This window comes from Apodemus sylvaticus, chromosome 19, assembly GCF_947179515.1.
Source record: "Apodemus sylvaticus chromosome 19, mApoSyl1.1, whole genome shotgun sequence".
Classification (NCBI taxonomy): Eukaryota; Metazoa; Chordata; class Mammalia; order Rodentia; family Muridae; genus Apodemus; species Apodemus sylvaticus.
The window spans coordinates 52,215,770-52,236,067 of NC_067490.1; the positions used below are offsets into that span (position 1 = coordinate 52,215,770).

Genomic DNA, 20,298 nt, shown 5'->3' on the forward strand with positions numbered 1-20,298 from the left:
AAAACAAAAAAAAAAAAGAAAAAAGTAAAGAAAAGGAAGAAAGACAGGCAGACAATCAGACAAAAACAAAGAAACTAAGGAACAAAGTAAAAGAAAAATCAGAGTGACAAAGGACAGTCGTCATAGTAAATACAATTTATGCAAACAGAATTCAGGTTCTTTTTTTGGATTTTAAAAAACTCCATGCTTTTATTTAAAAATTTGTATAACATGAAGAATTTACATTTGACCTATTTTTATATAAGAAATAAACATTATAGTTTTTAAAATCCAAGGCATTTTTAGATAATAGTTACCTAAATTTATTTCTTGTTTCCAAAAATATGTCGTGTTTGTATTTCTTTCAAAATGCTCTTTGTTGGGTGTAAACTCTCACATTGGCGACTATTATACATTATCCAGCACTTGACATTCGAGTTCAAAGTAATTGTATTAACTGAGTTTAGGATTTTGTCAGTCCCTGTGGGGCTTTTGCTCCTAAGAGTGATGAGGTGTGACATCTTATTTATGCTGCCATTCCCAACTTGACAAACAGCAGGAATGGTTGTTACTCTGAGTGGAGAAGGGAGTGCCAGGGTGGGAGAGAACTGTACACTGCAATTGCAACCACTTCAGGCACTTGCCTTCCAAGCCAATTAAAACACTGCTTAGCAGGTTTTACACTTCAGTTGAACACATAACTTTTTTCTTCAATTAAAGTGTCCCAAAGCTGCATTCGTACACATTGTAAATGTAACAATTAGAAAGGGATTAAACTTCTGTCCTCCAGATATTTTAGAGGAGCTACTTTCTAAGATAAAAGTTGCTGCTCTTCCAAGTTTAAATACACTAACATTCAAATCACTTCTTATAATTCCCAAAATGGCATTATGGCTTCCTTTTTAACTATTGAATTCTCTCTGGCAGAGCCAGGGCAATAAAAACCATCATATTCTAATTTCCAGACAGCTTGATAGAACCAATGTTCTCACTATAGATAAAGTGTAATGAAGCACTTTCTTTCCCATAGGAAAGTCTTTGACTCATATGCTTTGGTGCCAAGTAGCCTTCACATCTGCTGCTTCTCCATTGATGGCTTTAACTTGGCATGCTAAACTGGTGTCTGATGAAGCAGATTTACTCAAAGGCACCATTTTATTTCTTGCAATGGGAATGTAGTAAATCCCTGTAATAAACATAGGATCAGGCTCATATACAATAAGTTGTGTGTTAGAGAAGAAAAGAGGGAGGGAGATATTCTCCTTGTGTAAAAATAATTCCTTTTTATGGAAATACAGCATAATAAAGAATAAGTTTTAATATTATTTCAAGGAAAACTAATTTAAATGAAAATTATAGTAGACATTAGTATACTATACAACTGCAACATTGGTGTAAACATATCAAACTATTTTTATTATCAAATTTTATCTTAATGTTTCCTTTAATGCATTGCCTATAATCAATATTTCTGTGCAATTAACAAAGTAATAATAATCTTCTAGGGTCAGAGGATGCATATGACTACAAAAATCTTCCATTAGGTATTTTTTGTTGAAAATGAAAACCACGTATCAATATTTCAGTTTTAGTATTCATAAGTAACCTAATACAACTGATCCGATAGATCAATGCTCAAACATATGAAATATTTAAATTTTTATTTTTTAAGTATGTGAAAATAAAAATAAAAGTTATGGAAACTCAAGATATTTAATTACTTATGAATTCATTACTTTAAAAACATTATCAAATAATTTATAGTTTTGGAAGCCCGAATATGTCAGATTTTCAAGTTACTACGTTGGAAGAGAATTTAATGTATGATACATACATTGTTTATATCTGAAAAGAGATACTAAGAAATTGTCAACTAAGGAAAAGAAACACAAGTTAGGACTGTGGCAATTGACCTATCAGTTAAATCGGTCTTATTATTCCTACAACAGAGAAAGGCATTAAAATAGTTCTTCAAGGACTTGAACTGAGGTTCAGGTCAACAACTTTCTCCTTCGAATTCTAACTCATGATAAATCCTCAGGTGAATTAATGCTGTGTCTTGAATTTCAATAATTGCCTTTCTTCTATTTTCTTGCAAATGGCATGATCTTTTATTTCAAAAATGTATTCTTTGATAAATCCGTATGTGGACACTGTATCTAGCTCATGTTTATCTTTCCATCACTTCCTCCCAAGTCCTCTGTACATCATCTAATATATTTCTAATCCTTGGAGGTTTCAAGGAAAACACACAGTATCATTCATGTGATGAGTATGGTTTTGCCTTGTGTACTGATAAGAAAAGAGAATTTAATCACTCATCTTAAAATAGCTAGTAATTCAATGACAATGATCTGAAACAAAGAACTCCACAGGCTAGAGCATCTCAGTCAATAAGTCTACTCTCATGTGATTCACTGTCATTTGCTGAAAGAATTCATCTCTGCACTTACTGAAGTGCCATAAAGAATTTCTAATATTCTACTGTTGAAAAATGCTTCCTGCACAATAGCAGAATATATTAAAAACTGGGATGATCATAGCAAGTATGTGCATACAAGAAAGCACGACCTATTTTCTATTCAATTGCTAATACATAATCCCTGCACCCTTTATAGTAAATATAACTGATTTTGTAATGTTATAGCAAAAATGCTGTTTTGCACTACTATAGCAGGTCTTGCAATAAGATAAATAAAGGTATCATTCTTATTTGAAAATACTAAATAATTATGACTGGAGATATGTTCACTTTAATAAATCTAACGATTAAGCATAGGTTTTCAATTAAAACCATTTTATACCTATCTCTCAATTCAAAATTTACTTATGTTCCTTTAGACATTAGGAAATTGTATCTACGGAGGAATTTTAATTCAGCAGCATGGTTGCTTTGACTGGAATAAAGACCTTCATGTTAAGCAATATAGGTAAGGTTAGTTTGTAGAAGAAAGCAGACATGTTTGAAAGTGACATATAACTGAAAGTTAGACAAATTGACAAATTATAGAAAGATTTGACAGAATGAGTCAGAGATATACACACAATTCTCATGGAAAGAGAAGCACAGGAAATAGAAGCTATTTAAAAGCAGGACAGGGAGAGAGAATCAGTCACTTTTTTATTAAAAATTTATTCAATATGATATATTATTTATTTCCATTTCAAATGATTCCCCTTTCCTTAATCCCACTTCCCGAAAGTCCCATAAACCCTCTTTCCTCCCCATGTTCTCCAATCCACCCCTTCTCACTTCCCTGTCCTGGTATTCCCCTACACTGCTGACCTGAGCCTTTTCAGGAACAGGGGCCTCTCCTTCATTCTTCTTGGGCATCATTTGATATGTTAATTGTGTCTTAGGTATTCCAAGCTTCTAGGCTAATATCAGTGAGTGCATACCATGAGTGTTCTTTTGAGACTGGGTTACCTCACTTAGGATGATATTCTCCAGTTCAATACATTTGTCTAAGAATTTCATGAATTCATTGTTTTGAATGTCTGAATATGCCCAGGAGTGGTATAGCAGGATCTTCCGGTAGTGTCATGCCCAGTTTTCTGAGGAACCACCAGACTGATTTTCGGAGTGGTTGTACCAGCTTGCAACCCCACCAGCAGTGGAGGAGTGTTCCTCTTTCTCCACATCCTCACCAGCACCAGTTTTCTCCTGAGTTTTTGATCTTAGCCATTTTGAATCGTGTGAGATGAAATCTCAGGATTGTTTTGATTTGCATTTCCCTGATGACCAAGGATGTTGAATATTTCTTTAGGTGCTTTCTTAGACATTCAATATTCTTCAAGTGAAAATTCTCTATTTAGCTCTGTACCCCATTTTTAATGGGGTTATTTGGATCTCTGGAGTCTGCCTTCTTGAGTTCTTTGTATACCTTGGATATTAGCCCTCTGTCAGACTTAGGGTTGGTAAGGATCTTTTTCCAATTTGTTGGTTGCCGTTTTGTTCTTTTGACAATGTCCTTTGCCTTACAGAAACTCATTAATTATATGAGGTCCCATTTGTCAATTCTTGATCTTAGAACATAAGCTATTGGTGTTTTGTTTAGGAAAATTTCCACTACACCTACATCCTCAAAGGTCTTCACTTGTTTCTTTTCTATTAGTTTCAGTGAGTCTAGATTTATGTGGAGGTCCTTTATCCACTTGGACTTGAGCTTAATACAAGGAGATAAGAATGGATCAATTTGCATTCTTCTGCATTCTGACTTCCAATTGACCCAGCACCATTTGTTGAAAAGGCTGTCTTTTTCCCACTGGATGGTTGTAGCTCCTTTGTCAAAGATCAAGTTACCATAGGCATGTGGGTTCATTTCTGGTTCTTCAATCTTCTTCCATTGATATACTTGCCTGTCACTGTACAAATACCATGCAGTTTTTAACACAGTTGCTCTATAGTACTACTTGAGGTCCAGGATACTGATTCCCTCAGAAGTTCTTTAACTCTTGAGGATAGTTTTAGCTCTCCTGGGTTTTTGGTTATTACAGATAAATTTGAGAATTGCTTTTTTTTAACTCTATGAAGTTGGGATTTTGATGGGGATTGCACTGTACCTGTATATTGCTTTTGGCAAGATGGCCATTTTTGTTATATTAATCTTGCCAATACAAGAGCAAGGAATATTTTTCCATCTTCTGAGGTCTTCTTGGATTTCTTTCCTCAAAGACTTGAAGTTCCTGTCATACAGATCTTTCCCTTGTTTGGTTAGAGTCACACCAAGATACTTTATATTATTTGTAGCTATTGTGAAGGGTGTCATTTCCTTAATTTCTTTCGCAGCCTGGTTATGCTTTGAGTATAGGTAGGCTACAGATTTGCTTGAGTTAATTTTATATCCAACCACTTTGCTGAAGTTGTTTATCAGCTGTAGGAGTTCTCTGGTGGATTTTTTGGGTCACTTAAGTATACTATCATATTACCTGCAAATAGTGATAGTTTGACTTCTTCCTTTCCAATTTGTATCCCTTTGACCTGCTTATGTTGTCTAATTGCTCCAGCTAGAACTTCAAGTATTACACTGAATAAATATGGAGAGAGAGGGCAGCCTTGTCTAGTCCCTGATTTTAATGGGATTGCTTCAAGTTTCTTTCCATTTAGTTTGATGTTGGCTACTGGTTTGCTGTATATTGCTTTTATTATGTTTAGGTATGGGCCTTGAATTCCTGTTCTTTCCAAGATCTTTAACATGAAAGGTTGCTGAAATTTGTTTAGTCAAATGATTTTTCAGTATCTAATTAAAAGACAATGTGTTTTTTTCTTTAAGTTTGTTTATGTAGTGGATTGCATTGATGGATTTCTGTATATTGAACCATCCCTGCATTCCTGGGATAAAGTCTACTTGATCATGGTGAATGATTGTTTTGATGTATTATTAGATTTGATTGGCAAGACTTTTATTGAGTATTTTTGCATCAATATTCATAAGGGAAATTGGTCTAAGGTTCCCTTTTTTGATGGATCTTTTTGTGATTTTGGTATGAGCAAAATTGTGGCTTCATAGAACGAGTTGGGTAATGTTCCTTCTGTTTCTATTTTGTGGAATACTCTGAAGAGTATTGATATTAGGTCTCCTTTGAAGGTCTGATAGAATTCTGCACTAAAACCATCAGGTCCTGTGCTTTTTTTTGGTTGGGAGACTGTCAATAGCCACTTCTATTTCTTTAGGGGTTATGGGACCATTTAGGTGTTCTATCTGATCCTGATTTAATTTTGGTAGTTGGTAACTGTCTAGGAAATTGTCCATATCATTCAGATTTTCCAGTTGTGTTGAGTATAGGCTCTTGTTCTAGGATATGATAATTTTTTTAATTCCTCAGTTTCTCTTGTTATTTCTCCCTTTTCATTTCTGATTTTGTTGATTTGGATACTGTCTCTGTGCCCTCTGTTTAGTCTGGCTAAAGGTTTATCTATCTTGTTGATTTTCTCAAAGAACTAGCTCCTGGTTTTGTTGATTCTTTGTATAGTTCTTTCTGTTTCAACTTGGTTGATTTCAGCCCTGAGATGGTTGATTTCCTGCCTTCTACTCCTCTTGGATGTATTAGCTTCTTTATGTTCGAAAGCTTTCAGGTGTGCTGTTAAGCTGCTAGTGTATGCTTTCACCAGCTTCTTTTTGTAGGCACTCAGAGTTATGAGTTTTCCTCTTAGCACTGCTTTCATTGTGTCCCATAAATCTGGGTATGTTGTGCCTTCATTTTCATTAATTTCTAAAAAGGTTTTGATTTCTTTCATTTCTTCCTTGACCAAGTTATCATTGAGTAGAGCATTGTTCAGCTTCCATGTGTATGTCGGCTTTCTGTTGTTTTTGTTGCTATTGAAGGCCACCCTTACTCCATAGTGGTCTGATAGGAGGCATGGAATTAGTTCGATCTTCTTATATCTGTTGAGGTCTGTTTTGTGGCCAATTATATGGTCAATTTTGGAGAAGGTACCATGAGGTGCTGAGAAGAAGGTATATTCTTTTGATTTAGGATGAAATGTTCTATAGATATCTATTAAATCCATTTGGTCCAAAACTTCTGTTAGTTTCACTGTGCCTCTGTTTAGTTTGTGTTTCCCTGATCTTTACATTGAGAAGAGTGGGGTGTTGAAGTCACCTACAAGTATTGAGTGGGGTGCGATGTGTGCTTTAAGCTTTAGTAAAGTTTCCTTTAAGAATGATTGTGCCCTTGTATTTGGGGCATAGATGTTCAAAATCGAGAGTTCTTCCTGGAAAATTTTTCCTTTGATGGGTATAAAGTGTCCTTCTCTGTCTTTTTTGATGACTTTTGGTTGAAAGTCTATTTTATTGGATATTAGAATAGCTATTCCAGATTGTTTCCTGGGACCATTTGCTTGGAAAACTGTTTTCCAGCCTTTTACTATGAGGTAGTGTTTGTCTTTGTCACTGAGATGAGTTTCCTGTATGCAGAAAAATGTTGGGTCTTATTCACAAACCCAGTCTGTTAGTCTATGTCTTCTTATTGGGGAATTGAGTCCATTGATGTTAAGAGGAATATTAAGGAATAGTGATTGTTGCTTCCTGCTATTTTGATGCAATTTTTATGTTTGTGTTGTTATCTTCTTTTGGGTTTGTTGAAAGAAGATTAATTTCTTGCTTTTTCTAGTGTATTGTTTCCCTCCTTTTGTTGGTGTTTTCCATTCATTATTCTTTGAAGGGCTGGATTTGTGGAATGATACTGTGTAAATTTGTTTTTGTCATGAAACACCTTGGTTTCTCCATCTATGGTAATTGAGAGGTTTGCTGGATATAGCAGTCTGGGTTGGCATTTGTATTCCCTTAGTGTCTGCATGACATTAGCCCAGGCTCATTTGGCTTTCATAGTCTCTCCTGAGAAGTCCGGTGTAATTCTGATGGGTCTACCTTTATATGTTACTTGACCTTTTCCCCTTACTGCTTTTAATATTCTTTCTTTGTTAAGTACATTTTAGTGATTTGTTTTAATTATTATGTGACAGGAGGAATTTCTTTTCTGGTCAAATCTATTTGGAGTTCTGTAGGCTTCTTGTATGTTCATGGGCATCTCTTTCTTTAAGTTAGTGAAGTTTTCTTCTATAATTTTGTTGAAAACCTTTATTGGCCCTTTACGTTGGAAATCTTCACTCTCTTCTATACTGGATTTCCTTGATGTTTTGGGTCAGGAGCTTTTTGCATTTTTTTATTTTCTTTGACTGTTGTATAAATGCTTTCTATGGAGATTCTCTTTTCTATCTCTTATATTCTGTTGTTGATGCTTGGATCCATGACTGCTGACTTCTTTCCTAGGTTTTCTATGTCTCCAGTTGTTTCCCTTTGTAATTTCATTATTGTTTCTACCTCCTTCTTTAGATCTTGGATGGCTTTGTTTAATTTCTTCACCTATTTGTGTGTGTGTGTGTGTGTGTGTGTTTTCCCTTAGTTCTTCAAGGGCTACTCCCTGTTTACTTGTGTTCTCCAGTATTACTTTAAGGGAGTTATTTATATCCTTGAAGCCTCCATGAAGCCCTCCATCAGCATCATGACCTGTGATTTTAAATCCAAATCTTGCTTTCCTGGTGTGTTGAGGGTATCTAGGACTTGCTGTTGTGGGAGAATTGGGTTTGGATGGTGCTATATTGCCTTGATTAATGTTAGCAATGTACCTACATTTGCCTTTTGCCATCTGGTTATCTCTGGTGTTAAATGATCATGCTGTCACTGGCTGGTGCTTGCCCCTCCTGTGTGCCTGCTAGCCTATCTCAGCAACCCTGGGTGACCTGCTTTCCCTTGGCACAAATTGCTATGTTGCTGCTGAGTTCCTAGGTGCAGGTAGGGTACCTGTGGAGTGTGTCCCAAGCGATCCTCTACTCTGGTGATTCCTGCCTACCAATCTATTACACAGTCACAGGAGCAATGATGGTGGCTGAGACCCACCATCATTTGGGTATGTAGCTCTGTGGTCCCGATCAACTCTGGATCCAGGCTGTGCTGTCTGTCTCCTCTGTGCAGCTGGGTGTATAGCTAGCTGGCTTCCTAAGCTACTTGGAGATGGTGCCCTCTGGCAGAGGATATTCCTGGTCCGGAGGCAGAAACTAGAAGGCTCCTGCCAGAGGCCTTCAGACAGGTTCCTCTGATCTGCAGGGCCAGCCTCACTTCAGAATCACACAACCTGTCCCCATGGATGGCGCTATCCAAAACACCCGAACCCGGAGGTGGAAATCAATGCAGAGGCCATGCTGCTTACTGGTTAGGTTCGAATCAATCACTTCTATGCAGAGCAATTAAATGAATTTGAAGTTATTCATGAGTTCATGAACTTCAGAAAGCTGAAGGAGCCAGCAAATTACAACAAGTTGCCAGAATTAGTTTCAGGTCAAGCAAAACAATTCATTGAGAAGCGGAGAGGTCAGATGGAATCAGTCAGCTCTGAGAGGAGTTTGAGACAGAACAACTGAGTTGAACCTGCCATCCTAGAACGGGTGAGCTTATTCAGAAGTAAGCCTCTGAGACAACAATTAAATCAGATGAATAAGAGTTATTTTTACAAATATCCCTTAAGCACTTAAATAATTACTGCAGAAAAATGCAGGATGCTCATGTTTCAAACCATCAGTGGGATTTAATTTGGGAAGATCACTGATTTGATGAATACAGATGACAAATGATACAGGACATGTGATTGCAGTATCTGCCTAACTGACAGAAACTAAATATTTGAAAACTCACTTTTTTAAAAATATTTTTATTTTCTATATTCTTTGTTTACATTCCAAATGATTTCCCCTTTTCCAGATACCCCCTCCCCATATGTCCCATAAACCTTCTTCTCTTCATCCATTCTCCAATCACCTCCCTCCTTTTTCTCTGTCCTTATATTCCCCTCCAATGCTAGATCAATCCCTTCCAGGATCAGGACCCTCTCCATACTTCTTCATGGGAGTCATTTGTTATGCGATTTGTGCCTTGGGTATTCAGGGCTTCTGGGCTAATTAATATCCACTTATCAGAGACTGCATTCCATGTGTACTCTTGAAAACTCACTTTGAGCAAAGAACTGAGTTAGATCACTGGGACTCACAAGATTAAAAGAGAGAACTTAATTCTCACCGAGTCATTTGTCAGACCTCATCTACATATAAACAAGACATGTGAACAACCACAAGTATACATAAGCATTTGCACAAAAGCTGAAACAAGTGATTATAGTAATAAAACTGTTTTAAAATTAAGATAAAATTTGCTATGTGATAGTAGGGGCAGATGGCCCGTTTCAGCAGTACAAGCAATGCTGAGCAAGAGTTGAGATTAGCCAAAATATCCTAAGTGATGACGGTGTAATAGTATATCATTGTTACTACTGTTACTGTCATGCCATAAACCGTTACTTTCTTTGTTAATGACTTAGCCTATCAACATGGAAGCTACTCATGATTCAATTTTCTCCATTTAAAAATAATCCTGATAAGATATTATTTGTGAAGATTTATAAACAAGGAATTATAATATAATTCAAGTGTTCCTAAAGAGGAAGAGAAAGACGGAAGGCATTAAAAGAGGAAGGAAAAAAAGGGGAGAGAGAAGGAAAGAGAAGGAAAAGAAAGACTACTCTTGGTAGATATGAAAGTCACAATAATTTGCTCCAGAAAAGTTTTCAACCAGCTTGAATTCTTAAGTTCTCTATGTACCCCTTCAAATAAACTGACTTTCAAAACAGAAATGTTTTAGGCTACTAGTCATTTGGATAAAAAATATTTCCATTTATATACAGAAGAGCAAAAAAGAAAATATAAACTGACAAAAGTAAATTGTAAAATGCATTTAACTCAACTATTTGTCATAAGTTCTTCATAAGTGGCTACATTCATTTAATTTCAGTCATAAATAACTATACAAAATTACTAAAGTAGGTACAGCTGACAAAAGAAAGAAGTCATTGGAGGTGGCTAAAAAACTACTGAAGTCTACGCAAACAAGGGAAATATTTGATATCTCTCTCTCTCTCTCTCTCTCTCTCTCTCTCTCTCTCTCTCTCTCTCTCGTGTTGTGTGTGTGTGTGTGTGTGTGTGTGTGTGTGCCTACACTCATGGGAATGTAGAAGACAGAGCAGTACTACGAATGTTCCTCTCTTTTACTTTCTGCTTTATTTTCTTGAAACACACTCTCACAGATTTTGAATTCACCACTTTCTCTATGCACACTGACCAGTTAGTATTTGGTATCTGCTCAGCTTTGCCCCTAGTTTTGGGGTTTAAGTGCTTGAAGCTATGCTTTGTAATTAATGAGGATGCTGGGTGTTTGAACTAACGGTCTTCTGCTTGTAGATTAAGTGCTCTTATTCACTGAACCATTTCCCCAGTTGACAAATAGGAAATGTACCAATAGTATTTTGAGTCTAGTAAAAATATGTAGACAAACAAAAATACCAAAATGTTGAAAGTACTGAGGGTTAGCTGTAACTACATATAATAGACAAAATATTGAAATACATAATTATGTCAAGAAAATGGAACTGGAAGAGATAGGACATTAAAAAAGGAGATAACTGGCCTGCAAGGAGAATTCACAGCTGATGTAATGGATATACCCTTGAAAGTTTGGTTAAGAAAAGATATTCTAATCTTTTGGATCTGTACCCAATGGAAATTTTACACTGTTTCTCAATGTGGCATCAGACTTTTAAAATACAGGATTAAGTTAACCATGTTTATTTAAGACATAAAAATAATAAACAAGATCAGCAGAGAAAACTATCTGGACCAAAAATTCATAGGACATCTTAGGAAGAACTGAAGGAGTCTCTTTAAGATCCAAAGACTCAATTAAATACATTTAAAGACCACAAGAGGCCAAAAATATTTTTGAGTCAACGACCAATATTCTAGTATGTATAAGGTTCTTGTTAGATACATAGCACCAAAATAAAATAAAAATGATAAGATAAATATAAAATATTCTTAGAAACTGTAAAATAAGTGTCACCCTTTTGTAGAACAAACCATTTCTTTTAATATTATAGGAAAAGCTACTATGTATCTGTCTCTCTTATATGCTAAATAAAACAAATTAAAAGTAACTAAGTGATTTTATTGTCTTAAAATAATATTGTGAAGATAACTATTAGCAAACAAATGTTGACACAGTACTTATGATGATCACTGCAGCACAAGAGCAACTGACTAGAGTCATTAGGCTCCTGTTCCACTGCTGTGTCTGAGCACAAAGAGAAGACCCAGACAATGTATTTTGTTGGATAACTTAGTGAACATTAGAACAAAGATATTGGGTAAGCTCAAGGAGGAGGAAGAGGAGAAGATACGAATTTGGAAAAGCAAGTAGGAAGATGAGGAAAGAAAGAGAAGAGGAAAAGGAAAGAGGAAGAGAAAAAGGAGAAGAAGACAAGGGAGGAGAGGACAGAGGAGAAGAGAGGAAGCAAAGGAAAGAGGAGGAGAAGGGGGAAGAGAGAGCACCTTCTAGTTCAAGCTAAGGAAAATTTCTCAGAAATAAAGGAAGAGTAAATAGGTCTTAGGAAATAAGAAGATTATGGTTAAACAGGACTTCTAAGGCAGGACTATGAAATAACAGTTTTTAAGACATTGGAGAAGTATAAAAGTGTGCTTGTAACCACTGTGAGAAAAATGGATAGAAAGTAAAAAGCCAGACATCACAGTGCTTTGTAAACCTGGCAGGACACTAAATTCTTATGTAAATGCACATGAGACAAGACCAATTTAAAGAACTTGAAGTCTCCTTAGTAACAAAACTGAGAAACTGAGCATTAAGATATAACTGTGAAAGACAGTTCAGAGATGACTGGTTTTGACTGGGGAAGCAGCACTAAGGTTGATGCATAGCAGATAGAAGGGGCAGGCTCTGGTGAGTACAGGGAGGTATATGACATCTGTTTATATTGATTATATAAATTCCTGATGCAGAGAAGATGGTCAGTAAATATTTATTGCATAAAAATGTAACATCCTTTAATTGAACATCTATATCCTATTAAGAACATAAGATACATAGTGATCCTAATAGATATAGACATCACAATAATTACTCCATTAACAATTAGCATGAAAATGTTTACATTAAATCATTTAACATTTCTCTTTATCAGAGATTTAGAGAAAACTCCCCAAAGATCTCCAAGTTATTCTTCGATGAAGCATGATTTCAGAGTACACTAACCTAGACCTCTAGAAGATTCTAAGAAAGTCATCTACAGATTTTTTTGTTTCACTTACATAATTTGTCCTTCTTTATGCACTAGAAATCAGAATAATGAAGGACGATGTGAGGCAAATACCATCTAATACTTTTAACCATGCTTACACATTACTTAATTATTAGCCATGAATAAAAATGTGTTATTTGGTATACTGTATTAGTAAATGTGGCAAAGTTAGAAATTTCAGAAAGGCCAAACTTAATGAATCCATGAATTGGAATGTGAAGTCACATGTGGGATCATTCTAAATTCTGAATTTTAAGTTCTTATAACCAAGTAATGCATGCATATATATATATATGCATATATATATATATATATCTGAGACTGCTACAAAGTGTTTGCTATGACATTTTTATTCAGTAAAGTTTTATTCAATAGTTAAAATTTACATAATGAGAAATGATCTGTTTGTCATTCCAACCAGGCCTGCAAGAGTCACGTAGAATATAGCACGCAGTGAGAGAATCAGGAACTCAACTCAGTCTCTCTGAGTCTATGACTCTAGGCTCTTGTACTATCTTCTACTAGTAATAACTATTTGAAATATAATTGTACTATACTTTAAAGAAAACTCCATGACAAAAATTTATCCTTTAAATATACAGAGAGCTCAAATTTCTTTTGGTATCCTCATTGTCAGATGTACATACTATAGTAATAAATGTGGCAAGTTCAGAAATTGAGAAAGGCTGAATTTAACAAGTCTGTGAAGTTTGGAACTCCAACTCATGGATTCGACATAACCAAGGTTATTTTCAAACAAGTATGTGAAAATCAAGAAATGTTTTTAAAAAATAATGTACCTCTCCAAAGAGGCTAGATAATATATATGGGTTGTGGCTAATTTTTGATCCTTCACCATATGTATATATTCATTCTCTTAATCTTTATACTGATAGAGATAAGAATGTTCTGTCATCTAGTAACATTTGGCATAATGTTTAGCTCTGAAATATGGTTTTTAATACTACTATACAAATTATCATCTTTTAAGAAACAGCTTCAATTTAATTTTGATGCTTTTGAATAAGCTCCTCAAACTCTCACTGTCTTAATTATTTAAGCACTGAATTTATATATTTTTGGTGGTCCTCCACAGTTATAGACCATGATTATTGGATCACTGCCACAGCTATAAGAAGGTGTGTGCCATTCAATGGCTGTGGAAGGAGAGAATATTTTTCTTCAGCCAATATCCACAGGAGCTCAATGAGCAAAAGCAACTCTTTCTTTGGATATGGAATTAATCAATGCTGTAAAGTCCCAACACTTCCTGTGTCTCCAGAGCACCAAAAACCTGCCCTCAATGCTAGATGTTTCGAAGTAACAAGGTTCAAGTTCTTGCTTGAACTACAAAGCTACACTATTTTAAAACAGGTCTCTGAAACTGAGCATTTCAGCACAATCAGGCAGCGATAGGTACTTGCTAAATTAGGAAAAATATTATTGAAATTCCTTAAAAATCAATACTTCTTAAAGTAATATATTATTTTCATATACAAAATATTAATTTTAAAAATTAAAAGTAGTACTATATATAAATAAACCACACTTCCAAAGCCCATGGTTGGTAGAAATCCAAAAGATCATGGGCGACTCTGATTTCTCCATTGCTAGGTTTTTAAACAATCATAGTATATTTTTAAACAAGTCTAGCATATCGCTTGAGTTTACAAAGCCAAAACATGAAATTGAAATTAGAATATTTAAAGCATTTAAAAATATCTAAAATAATATCTTCATGGCTCCTGTAAGCTATTTTTCTTCTGATTTTGACATTAAGAATTCAGGATGAGATACAGTTAGAAACATAAAGTAATTGTTAGCTCAGTAATTATCCCCGTATGGTTGTCATTGCAACCGGTATATATTACAGAATATGTCAGCTCTAAAGGATTTCTGTATTGTTGGAAATAGAAAAGTTGCTTTATGTCAAGTTCTGCATGTAGAAGAGGCATCCTTTTGTGAAAGTCAGAAAAAGAAAAGATGAAAGTGTAGGCAGCAAAGTCAGTGGCAAGGCAGAGTGAAGCCAGACACACAAGCCATCTTAGAAAACAAAAGAGGTGAAAAACAACAAAGAATTGAAGAGATAGCCATGAAAGGGAGCAAGTTCAAACAAGGAAAACAATATAAGGAGACAAAGAGAATTATGTTTTTGAATAGTTTTGTGTTCCTCAATATGGGTTTTGCAGATAATGAGTTGGGGCTTTGAAACAAGAGTGTTTTAAAAAATAAAATCCCAAGACCTTGGGACAAAGAAATAAGTCATTACTGGTTTCAAGTCATTATGTTGGGCACTTGATATGTGTAATTAAACAAACTCAGTTCCAGGAGTTCCTTATGCACAGAAATAATTAAAACTCACTACATTTCACTACCCATTAAGTACTTGATATAGACTATATATATTTAGTCATTTCTCCAACTGATGTTTGTAAGAAAATATCTCAAATTAAAGAATGATTTTATAATAAGATACTTTGTAATAGCTCCTTAAAATTAGAAAATTGATCAATTATACTTGATGTTGAATTAAATGTTTAAGTGATATATGATTAATAAATTTGAGTAATTAAATAATTTTAATTAAACATAATGTATAAATCCAATATTTAAACTAGCAAATAAATTCAGTGAAAAGATAAAAATTTAAAATGATATGTAGCTAAACAAATTAAATGTAATTAGTGTTTGGAAATTTAATTCTCTTTAGAATTCTACTGTTTAAGGATAGTACAATTTTATAACAATTTTTCAAGAAAAATTCATTCTTACCATGTTATGGTTTAAGTCATAATGATGTCATTGTGAATCTGTAATGAAACTTCTATATCCTTGGAAGCAATAATTCGATTTCAGTGTACCTGCAGTGTTCCAGGAAAGGAGTAGAGCTATCTCTGGCCCTAACAGACTCTTGAAGCATGTTTGACAAAGGAATGTAATGATGCAGAACAATTCTTTTCAAATAAAATTTTATATATTACATTAACTAATGGCTGCATGTGACTGAACCATGAAGGCTTTTGCCAGTAATTTCAAAAATTTCCAATCTATAAAGCACGAACTTGATAAGTGACAAAGCAAGGATAAAAGGCACTAAATACCTAAGTGGAGATTCCTAATTTGGTGCATTATTTTCAGTTGAAAAAGCAGGAATTAAGAGATGAGGAAAAATAAAGTACACTACGAGTTACTCTGTGTTAGGAAGACAACACAAGTGCACCTCCGACAGAAACGTGGCACAGGCTATTCCTCTAGGCATAACTGTGAATTCAGTTAGATAAATATACAGATAATAAGAACTGACTCTATCCTGAGTTATTATAATCTACCTCATTTCAACTGAACCAACGGCATGCATGGAAAACATTGTGGCATGCAAATATTCCATCCTTGGAAATGCATATGCTTCGGAATATTCAATTTTCAAAACAGGTATTACTTTTTCACTCAAAGGTAGAAATCCATTTAAAGCCATTATCCTTGGGAAGAATTCTCTTTACTATCAATTGGAAAACACATTATACACTTCATTTTTAGCCTCCTTTCAGTTTTTAGGTAGCGATTCGTTAAATAAAATTATAATTTAAGACAGCATTTTCTTGAAGTCTCACACACAGCTTTTATAAATTTCTGCTGAAATAAAACAGAAATATTAAGAGATACGCAGTCCTCACAAGCGACTGTTGTATTTATAAATATGCTTTACTGTATTGCAAAGGCCTCATACAATATCATTATTTCTTTGGCTAATAAATAAAATGGTAGTGGTCCTTTGCTCTTTCTCCTGGGATCTCACTGTGGCCCTCTAGTGTTTTTCCTCAGCTAAACTTTTTTTGAGAGAGGCGATTGGCCAGGCTGGAGTGGACACAATCTGGTGATCTCCTGCGTTCAGGGTGTCACAATTTTGATGCCGAGTATATCTCAAGCAAATATCCTCTTATTGCTGTCTCCAGAAGAGCTGGGACTTCAGGTACGCACTACCATGGCCTTCTGCTTGGATAATTAACTTCCAAGTTCCACACCTAAATCCTCAGATGATGGTTACAGGTGTAATAAGTCTATATAGTTAGTGAAAGGTGAAGAGCGTATGGCTATCTTTGTAGTTATTAACGCTTTTGTGTTAATGTCTGTGAGTGGCTGGGGAGATGGCTCGGTGGGTGAAGTGCTCGCGGGTACAAGCGGCGGGGCCTGACTTTGGATCCCAGCATGGATATAACACTGACCCGCAATGGCCCACCTCCGTACCTGCATCATGCAGGTAGGTGGAGATGATGGGTCCCAGGGTTTCAACAACTAACCTGTCTAGCTAAAACTGGAGCTCCAGTTTCAGTGAGAGACTGTCTGAAAAATAAGGTGTTCATGAGGTGGCCCGTGAGGTGGGTAACGGACTGGACTGTAAAAAAGTAAAATAATAATAATAATAATAATAATAATAATAATAAACCCGAAACAACAATAATGATAAAACCCAAAAGCTCTCTACAGATAATAGAGCATTTGACTAACATTGCTCATTGAATGACTAAAGAAGCAAATGTAGAATTAACTGGTGCAGAACTTTCAAAGCAGTAATGAATAAAATGAGTTATTGAATACATTGAGAGAGAGAAAAAAAATAAACACTAAAACATGGTAACTCAGTAAAGAAAAATGTGACGATCAAGCCAAGCCCACTCATGACAGAAACTGTGGACACAGCAAGACAGAAAGGGACGTTTGGAACCTTTTATAAGCTCATCCCAACAGCTCTAAGAACCCACCTAAGCACACAGGTGGGCATCCTTCTCACAATCGGGGTAAGGTACAAACCTAAAACTTACCTGATGGAACAGGCTAAATAATAGAAATTCTAGAAATTTAATATGACTGGAACAATAATTAGGATACAAGTCAACTGTATTTCTAAAAAAAATCGGCAAAACATAATTGGCATTAAGACATCACATTTGTTACAGAAACAAAAATTAAAATTCTTTTAAAAGATTTTAAACAATTCTTTGTAAAATAATACAAATATCACTGAAAACATTTTTTAATCTTTAAAAATATGTAATAAACTGTATAAGAGCATTAGTACTTCTCATTATTTCAAGTGTTGATAAGTTTAGACATGATAGGTGAATATTTAGCTATACAACTATTTATCTCTTAATTTACTGTTATTTATTCCATATAAATAACAGCATAACTCCAGCCTTACAATAAGAGGGAACATTTGTGTTTTTTATGGTTAGGTTTCAGTAGCAAGTAAGGCTTACCTTGAAAAACGTCATGGTTGCGCCGTCCTCCACAGCTCCATACTCTATCTTGGTTTGCTTAGCTAAATCATCAGCAGAGTCAATGGGCGACTCCATGCGTTCCACGGTCAGAAAGGCGGCTAGGTTAGCGGTATACGAAGAAATGATGATAAGAGTGAAAAACCACCAAATGCCTCCCACTATCCTGGTGGAGAGTGCTTTGGGCATGAGCTCAGAACCTAACAGAGAGTGGGGGAAAGGTGAAATGAATACAGACAATTTGATCAGTAGTCAGACAGGTTTGGTCACAGTGGAAGAACTGGATCACTGCCTAAAAGAATTTAAGTCACAGATTGACACACTGCTTCAGCAAACATGTAACAGTGCTTGGGAGAGCAGGGGCCCGTTATATGACTATGCCACTTATGACATGAGACTAGCCTTACCTGAGATTGTACATAGTGCCAATTAAAATATTAAAATGTAAAAAGTCTTAGAAACTTAACATTAGAAAAACAGAGGACAAAACCTCCTTCGTTTATAAACCACATGCAAATTTATTACTATTTTATTATTTAAGTGGTTTTCAGAATTATTCAATGTATATTCAGATCCAGTGTCTTAATAAGTTTACAAACGTTCCTTTTAAAAGTACTCAAATACGTCTGCTTCATTATTTACCTTTGATCTCAGGTAAATGGCAAAGAAAAAATACTTCAGCATTTAAAACAACAATATTATATGGTAATAAAATATTTCATTTAATCACAATCTGTACAAAGTCTAAAGCATTAGTCCTGTGCTTATTTTAAAATAAAGTAACAAATTATTTACTTGTGTATAAGTAAATATTTTCCATTCTGAATGTTAGCCTTCATGAAGGCAATTAAATGAGTAAATGGACACAAATTTATCATTATACATATGGAATACATAATATATATCACATAAATATATCACAGTTAGATGGCTGGAGTTGCCTGCCCACAATATTAAGAAGAGAATGGTATCTGAGGAATATATTTTAATTTCTAATATTAATTTTAGGTTTTTTAGTGTATACAAATTTTAAAATGTAAATTTTTGTCTCTTATTTAAATTTTAATTAATTGTAACTTTTTCTCAAAATGTGGTATTCTTGTTTAAAGTATATAGTATATTCATATATGTACATATGTATATATACATATATACTAAATACAATGCCATCCACTTTTAATCATTTTGAATCTATAATCAGAGAAGCATGATTATGAAGTGGTTAATATTTTATAGGGCTTGGGTAAAATGTAACCAAGGAAAGATGGACACATTTTGCAGATGTGTTTTACAGTCTTATTTTAATGTAATCTCTGTGCAGTGAGAGGATACCTTTTTAGAAGTGATGAAAAGGAAAACAAATATTTCATGCTAACATTGAAAATAAGTGCTCTCATGACCATCATTTATAAAATGGCCCATCTTACACTTCAGTTCATCTTACCCTAGCAATTTCAAAGATACAAAAATCTTAAAAGCAGACAGACTTGGGCATGAGAGCCAACTCCAGCTCCAGACTCTTGTCTACCACTCTGTAAAGAAAAAAAAAAAAAAAAAAAAGCAAAGCAAAGCAAAGCTAAGCGAAACAAAACAGAAAGGTACCTTTCTGGTGTAGCTGCTCCTAGGCCCTGCCAGATACATACTCAGACACTGAAACGCTAACACACCCAAGACGATCAGCAGCTTTGGCTGCATATTTCACTGTTTGTTTACTTAAAAATAAAACATCAATAAAGTCAAAAGAGACTAGGAAATACAAGCATAGTGGATGGAGACATTTGACAAGGCTGTCCCAATTACCACAAGTTCATATCTTACCCACAGACTGAAATTCAGCAGACACCTTCTAGGCTTGTCAATCAGAGCCTGGTTAGGGGCTGACTGTCATGTACTCAAGGCAACGTCATGTCCAGCACTATATCCCACTAATTCCTGGGGATCGGGCATCAGCCAGATAGGATGGGTTCCTCTTTCATGTATCCATCAGCCGTGAAGTGAGGGCATGGCCAAGCCAAATGCATATCTGAATTTACCATTGCTTGAATTCCTTAGCTTTATAGATGGTACAGGCAGATTTATGAGGGCTATCCCTAGTAATCAAATTCACCTGACTAATGGTGACCAACTTTCAAAGATTTCCAAAAATTTTAGGACATATGCATTCCAAAAGAAGAATACTTTACTGTTCGAGTTGGCAGGTAGCTAATTTTAAAACCGAACCATGCTATTATGGTCTGATCTTGATTATGAAGATTAGTTATCAGAGGCCACTGAGGCTAACATTTGGTTAGCAGATTGCCTGAGTGGATTATGCTGCTCCAATGCACGTCTAACAAAGTGTGTCCCA

At 35.1% G+C, this 20,298-nt stretch overlaps 1 protein-coding gene across 2 annotated transcripts in view; it reads right to left on the reverse strand.

Moving 5' to 3' along the window:
* The window catches only part of Grik2 (glutamate ionotropic receptor kainate type subunit 2), a 706,521-nt gene that overhangs the window by 111,109 nt on the left and 575,114 nt on the right, over nt 1-20,298 (reverse strand). For both annotated transcript variants that reach the window (XM_052163476.1, XM_052163477.1), the window contains exon 13: nt 17,934-18,151. In XM_052163476.1, the coding sequence (XP_052019436.1) occupies nt 17,934-18,151 (218 nt within the window). The remainder of the gene's footprint in view (nt 1-17,933; nt 18,152-20,298) is intronic.